At 31.1% G+C, this 7,880-nt stretch overlaps 1 protein-coding gene across 1 annotated transcript; it reads left to right on the top strand.

Annotated features, from left to right (window-relative positions):
* Positions 1–354: 354 nt before the first annotated feature.
* On the top strand, positions 355–5,472 carry LOC114174294 (rhamnogalacturonan I rhamnosyltransferase 1-like). The gene is made up of 8 exons (XM_028059111.1): positions 355–856; positions 2,939–3,006; positions 3,116–3,204; positions 3,327–3,492; positions 3,584–3,873; positions 4,334–4,538; positions 4,640–4,797; positions 4,997–5,472. Exons 1-8 carry the CDS (start codon positions 553–555, stop codon positions 5,229–5,231), a joined length of 1,515 nt encoding a protein of 504 aa, XP_027914912.1. The 5' UTR covers positions 355–552; the 3' UTR covers positions 5,232–5,472.
* The last annotated feature ends 2,408 nt before the right edge of the window (positions 5,473–7,880 follow it).

The raw sequence follows: 7,880 nt of genomic DNA, 5'->3' as shown, positions 1-7,880 counted from the left end.
TATTTCAAAAGTTTTCTCATCCGGATTTTCAACTAATATAGCAGTACATTATTTTCTTAACTTCCATAATATAATAAAAAAAAGTTTAAATAACGGGAAATTGAGAATTCATTAAATTTGTTAGGTAATTATTATGATTCAAAAAACATTTAAAGTATTATTTTTCTTACTTATTTAAGACTGGTCGAATCTTTTTCTCCCTTATAAAGTATTTGAAAACATGAAACAACAGAAAAAGGAAAATGAAGTTGCCAAACTTTTTACCTGGTGTGACCTAGCTAGAACTGCGAAAATCTCATAATGCTTAAATAACCTTTTTCCTTCTCTAACTTTTCGTCCTTAGAAATCATTATCTTCAACCTTTTCATTTTGGGAATTCTCTTCAACACCAACAAGCTCTAGTTTTACCTTTTTTCCCCTTTTTTTTCCCTCACAAAATTTTCTCTTCATTCTTCATATATCATTCCTAAACCTTGTAGTACAAATCATACAAAACATAGATTTTCACTTTCTTTCATTGTCATTACCACATCACACACACATATGTAGTAAATGAAAGAAAAGGAGATGAATTTGAAGACACATAGTAAGATGAGATATGAAGCATTGATCAGTGTGATAGTTGGAGAGGTAAATGATGAGAAATTGCAAGGGTTTGTGTCTGATGCCATAATGGTTGACAAACGCAGATTCATCATGCTTGCTCCAAAGAGATCATCCATGTTCAGGCTTTGGACACTTCGACTTGCATTTCTGATTATGCTTTGGACCATTGCAGTTCAATTCAGAAGCTTTGGTGACATGGTAACACCTTCCATGTTCAACACTCACTCTCTCTCCTCTCTACCACATCATAGTACGTATATATCTTAACTTTCTGCAAATTTTTCATACTCAGAAGTGTTTCTTGGACGAATTACTATAATGTTTATCTTGGGTTTATATTTTTTTTCATATGAGTTGTAATCATTATTGAAAGATGATTTTAGATATATATGACATTAGTCTTGCAAATATATAATAATGGATATTACTTTTAATCAAAACCTTAAAACAATAAAGTTATGAATCTTTATTATATAATGTTTAAGTGTCTTTTCTATCTGATATGAACTTTGACTCACTCTTAAATTATTTTTAAACGGTTTAATCACAAGATTGTCATTTTATAATAACAATAGAGTCTTAACCAGTGTTTTTTGTCTTCATAATGCATGGTTCTTTTAATATTTGTCTGTTTTGGTTAATTTTGTTTGTTTTTAGTCTCTCATGTTAAGCTTTTTACTCAATGAAGTGATCAACAGAAACTAGAGAATGGGTTTGATATGGTTTAATGCAGTAGAATGAAAAACTTTCAATGCAAGAGGGATTTGTGTCAAAAGATTACAATTTTTAAAAATTAAAAATAAACATAAAATTATAATATTGGCCTACCTTTATTTTGGTTATGTGATTTTGGTTTTCTTATTTCTTTTTAAATTTATAAAAACAATTAATATTTTAACCTAAATTTTAATCTTGCATACGCTTTTTTTTTAAAAATATTTTATTGTATAAATTATTATTTTTAATAATAAATATGTTAGATGTAAGATTTAGTTAGATCAAAATAAAAGAAATAAATATATACAAAAATGGACTAATATACAAAATTATGACTTTTTTAAAATAAGGACTAAAATCGCGAAGAAAGAAAATTGAAAAACCAAAATTCCATACAAAAATTAAGAAGTAACTAAAATTACAGGACATATGTCAAGGAAAAAATACATAAAATCAGAAAAAATTAATTATACTATTTAATTCTGACTATGATATTTCCTTTCCTGTATTATTTATTTTGAAATATTCTAGCTAGATTCGTCCCCTTATTGGTTTTATCAAGTTTTTCAAGAAACAACGATTGAGTCCGTGCTTGTTTAGAAACAAAATTTTTCTCACCATGAAGAAATAAGGTTTTACATTGCTGTTAAAGTTTTTGATTTTTGATTTTTATTCTTTTGCATTCCATTCACAATTTTGTCTATGAACAAAACCACAATTTTCCTTTTTCCTTCAAAAAATAGTGTTGGTGATATGATCCATAATCAAATGATGAACTTATTGTTCTAAACTTTCCTTAAAACTCTTAACAGATAATATCTTACCATACCTAGTTACACTCTTTTCGTTTTTTTTCTTGAATTGATAAGAATGTCATGTAAATAGTAAAAGATAATGTGAATTAAAAATATTACTTTTACTTTACTTTCCGTTATCTATATACCCCTATGGCATAAACCACCGAAACGAATTTGCCATTCTCTTTCCACCCTAAGAAAATGAAATCACAAATTTCCTTTTTCCTGTCAAAATTATCTGTAATTACTAAAAATCAATCGTGTTAATTGAAATCTTTTCTTGCATATGCACGCAAATCCCTAAAACTAGCACTTAATCATTCTGCATTTCATCTATCATTGCCATCAACATCACATTAATTTCCACCCATCATGGTTTCCATAAAACAGAGGCTAAGCCCCACAGATTATAATTTCTAGATTTATTTCATGCTTTTTAAATATGATTATCAGTATTATGTTAACCTTTTAAGTTCTGATTGAGTTAATTATGGTTTTTTGGATTTATAATTATAACATCAGGCAAAATCAATTATTTGCTACATCATAAAACCCATCAGTAGAAAATTCAAAACAGTAAAATTAATAAATTTAGAAGATCAAAATCAGAGTTATGAACCTAAATTTAGTTAAATAGTAACTTAGCACTTAGTTTTTGTGCATTGTATCTATCGTACATATCAACATATTGCATGAATTTGCAGACATCATGGTTTCCAAATCTGGCTTACACAGATTTGAGTTGTGAATGTTGTTAACCACTAACCATAAATTGAATAACATCATTAAAATATCTTATTCACTGTGTTTCGATGCAGGGATTTACGAGAATAATGGGTATGTAATGGTTTCTTCCAATGGAGGATTGAATCAAATGCGAGCTGGAGTAAGCTTTTGACATTGATTCAATACTTTCCTTGCATCACTGATGCGTGCAATTTCTCACTTTCCATCATTCATATCATTGCTATATTTTTTTTTTCTCAATTGTGCAGATATGTGACATGGTTACCATTGCAAGATATTTAAATGTTACACTCATAGTTCCTGAGCTGGATAATACCTCCTTTTGGAAAGATCATAGGTGAGTGGAACCACTTTAGGAAATTACAATTTTCTCAAGAATTTTTCAATCATAAGAAATCTTCTATGCCATGATAGATTTAGTAAGGACCAAAATTGAAAATTGTTTAGTTGATATGGCAGCCAATTCAAAGATATATTTGATGTGGATTATTTCATCAATTCTTTGAGAGATGAGGTTCTAATACTGAAACAGCTTCCACCCCAACAAAAGCACAAGATGAAAACAGGGTCCCTTTCTTCCATGCCACCCATAAGTTGGTCAAACATGTCATATTACTATGATGTGGTAATCACATTCTAGAATGAAGTTACAATGTTAATGTGTATAACTGGTCAAATCATTTAACTGTTCAATTTCTGTATCTTAAAAATAACAGATTCTTCCCAGGATAAAAGCTCATGGGGTAGTACACTTCACTAAATCTGATGCAAGACTTGCAAATAATGGAATTCCTGAGGAAGTTCAAAAATTTAGGTGCCGGGTTAACTACCATGCTTTGAGATTTGTTCCTCCGATTGAGCAATTGGCCAGGAAGATTGTGAAGATTCTTAAGGAGAAAGGGCCTTTCTTGTCACTTCATCTTAGATATGAAATGGACATGATTGCTTTCAGTGGCTGCAATGAAGGATGCAACAAGGAAGAGATTGATGAGTTAACAAAAATGAGGTGAGCAACAATCTACTCTTTTTCCTGATAATTGCATTGATTTTCTTTGTTCATTTAGTGAGAGGTGTAAAAGAATTGTTTGGAGTTCCACATACCATAGATAAAACTAATTTACAGTGTATAATTAGGTGCAAGTTTCATCTTACAAGTTGATTTTGTAAGATTGAGTTAAGTTGAAAATCCACTTCTTAGCCGGGTGTCAAAGCTGTAGGTTAAAGCTTATCCTAACAAAATTTGTTATTTGTTAGATCTGTTGTCCCATCTATTATCGAGTCGATATCAGATCACTTATTGATGTTTAGTTTCACGTTTAAGATGTATATGTCTCGGCGTGGTGATGTTTTTGTAAGGTTAATTTAGGATTAAAATTTACACTTAAAGAGCAAGTATTATTGTGAAGAGTACATTTCTAATAGTAAATTATACTAACATCATTGTAAGTTTTTGCAATTTTGTTTAGATATTCTTATCCATGGTGGAAAGAGAAAGAGATAGATTCTGAGAAGAAAAGAAGAGATGGTCTTTGTCCTCTGACACCTGAGGAAACTGCTCTAACACTAAGTGCACTGAACATAGATAGTAAAATTCAAGTTTATATTGCAGCTGGAGATACATACAAATCAGCAAAAAGAATGGCAAGTCTGAAAGAAGCCTTCCCAAACCTGGTTGGTAAACAAAACAAAACCTTTTCATAACTCCAATCAACAATTTCTGGCAATTCAAACAAAAGAAACATTGGCTTATTATGTATTAATCACCTCAACAGGTTAAGAAGGAAACAATATTGGAACCCTCAGAACTTGATCCTTTCCGAAACCATTCAAATCAAATGGCAGCATTGGATTATTACGTGTCAATAGAGAGTGATATATTTGTACCGTCTTACCAAGGGAACATGGCTAAACTGGTTGAGGGCAACAGAAGGTGCATAAATATTGTTACATGAGAAGTGTTGATACTGAAATGGTTCACTTTTTTTTGACCATAGAATCTGATTTCCTTAAACAAGATTTTAGGTTCTAGTATTGTAGATGAAAAAGTGATTAACAGAGATATGATCAATCAAGTTTTCTGATTAATTATTATCAGTGACATGAATTGATTAACTTTGTTATGGTTTCAGGTACTTGGGATTCAAGAAGACAATTGTTTTAGACAGAAAAGTTTTGGTTAATCTGATAGATGAGTACAAAAATGGGAGCATAAGTTGGAAGCAGTTCTCGACGTCAGTGAAGGTAGCTCATGCAGAACGTATAGGGAAGCCAAGTACAAGATCAGTGGTGTCTGGAAAACCCAAGGAAGAGGACTATTTCTACACAAACCCACAAGAATGCTTGCCACCAGTTAAAGGACCATAATTAACTTAACATCTCAAGCTGAAAATTTTATGCTAGTACAGTGGAAAAGATTCACTAACATAAGGATCACACTGATTTGTCTTTTGGATATTTAACCTTGAAAACTTAGCGCAGAGTAAGGTGAAATTGGAGCATATTGTGTAATCATAGATGTATAGTTAAATTCAGTCACTCTGGTATGAAATAATATCTTAATTACACTTATTCCATCTATAAACAACTCGCCCTCTTTACTAGTATACCTTCAGGTTCTAAATTCATTCCATCACATCGGAAAGGTCTTCTCTATTTAAAGTTCTCCTTTTATATGAATAATGCAAAATGGTTTTGTCTCTTCCTTTCCTAAAGTTTAAAATCGCTTTCACAACATCAGCATTTTGAGATTTTAAGAGTCTTTAAGAGCTTCTTTATAGTAGATTGTTATGAAAATGCCTCTAATTTTTTATTTTTTTTATCCGTTTACCTCTTAAAATAAACTAATGATGTCAAACTTATGAAAAATTATCACGTGAACGGCTTCTTTTTCCATTGTTTTCAATATGAAAAATGAATCATATTTAAATCTTGCTTGTAATATGATTTTCATCCATCCTTTCCTTATTTGAAGTTTTGAATGATGCGTATATTTTGAATTGATTGAATTAAATCAAATAATGTGTTTTCACGAATGATTAATTTGATGTGCAGATATAATTGTTCGTATTTGTTTATTAATTCCTTTATTATCAACATGATTGAGAGACATTAGACGCATATATCTTGTTTCGATCCTTATAGCACATACACATACAATAGACAAACATATGATAAATAGACGTGCATGCATACAACCATTGGACGCACATGACTATCATATACACATAATTATGAAACACATGTGCATAAGAAACATATAAACAACACTTTACCTAAAACTACACTGCATGTGTACCTAACCTGCATTTGATTTGATTCGACCCGATATGGATCACTCATCTTTGTTAATGTGGGTTCAAGTTAACCCAATGTCACTTTGACTCAAAAAAGCTCGAGATGAGCCTGAATCAATTTAGTTTGAGTGAATTTGATTCAACTCGACTTAAAGAGGATCCAACTCAAATAGGTTAAATGTGAGCTTGAATAGACTTGATCCAATTTAGATTCAACTTACCCAACCTGACATGGACCCAAATATACTCTCTTTGATGTGGACTCGATTATACTTGACCAAATGTAGACCCAAAATGATTTGACCAAATATTAGTTCGACTTAACTCAACCTAAAGTGGATAAGATTCGACTTAGACTAACCTGACTTAACTCAAATCAACGCAATGTGGGCTCAACTCGACTTAGTCTAAGAAGAGCCCAACTCCACTCAACTATACCTAAGGTGGTCCCAAAATGATTCGAATTGACGTGGGCCTAAAATGACTCAACCTAAGGTGTGTCAATCTTGACTTGGCGGACGTGGGCCCAAAATGACTCAATCTAAGGTGTGTCAATCTTGATTTGGCCTGACATGGGCCTAAAATAACTCAACCATGGGTTTGACTTGACTTAGCTTAACATGGGTCCAACTTGACTTGATAGAACATAGGCTTGACTCAAGTCGATTCAATGTGAACCCAACTCTACTTAGTTTGACATTGACTTAACTCAACTAGGTCCAACTTGACTTAGTCCCATGTGGATCCTACTCAACTCAATCCTAGGTACACCTACCTTGATTCAACCCAAGGTGCATTTGACTTGACTCGAGGTGATGTAGACCCATCTCTACCAACTTGAAATGGTGTTAGCCTGTATTAAGTTGACCTAAGTTGTATCTAACTTTTACTCGTGCCTAATTTGAATTTGAATTAAACTAAATGATTTTCATGTGTACAAATTTTCAAGTAATATTTTTTATTTTCAATTTAAATAACTTGTTTACCTTAAAATAACATAGTTCATTGATTGGTCCTGGATCATGATAGTTTTTGTTGATATTTTTGTTTTGTGGGCTTTGTAGTGAAAGCTTTTTGGTGATGTGAACTATTTTAAGCGGATACAAGAAGGTCAAATTAACATATCTAACTAAAACACATCTACTTACTAGCAACATATAAGGTAGTGCTTTAACACCCTATTAGATCTTCTTGCCTTCTATAATTTCTGTTTTTTTTAAGATAACTTATATTATAAATTTTTAATTGATTATTCATTATTTAAAATATATAAGATAAAGATAAAATACATGTAGAAGACTAGATAAGCATGACATATATAACAGCAAATATAGTATAGTAATTAAAGGCATGTATGGCAGTTCATAGAAGATGAACAAAGTTATCACATTATATTGTAGTAGAGCAGATGGCACGTAGATATTTTTTTTTTCTTGGAACAGCATGACACGTAGATATGTATAATATGATATTATACAAGTAGTGTTTATAAAGTGTATTTTATTATCATTCAAAGAATAATTTGAGTATTTTTTTAAAAACTTGATCAGTTAGAGTATTTTCTAATATTTGAGAATAACAGTGTATACTTAGGAGATTATTTAATTTAAGTGAGAGATGAGAGTAACCTTTATTTATGGACGAAATTGATAGTTTAGTCATTCTTACAGTAACTAACAAAATGTTTCTAATACGTTGCACAAGTTCCCAAAATTGTCTC

Source organism: Vigna unguiculata, chromosome 2 (genome assembly GCF_004118075.2).
Source record: "Vigna unguiculata cultivar IT97K-499-35 chromosome 2, ASM411807v1, whole genome shotgun sequence".
Lineage (NCBI taxonomy): Eukaryota > Viridiplantae > Streptophyta > Magnoliopsida > Fabales > Fabaceae > Vigna > Vigna unguiculata.
Note: the sequence above shows the minus strand (reverse complement) of the source record. Positions and strands in the feature narration are given on the sequence as shown.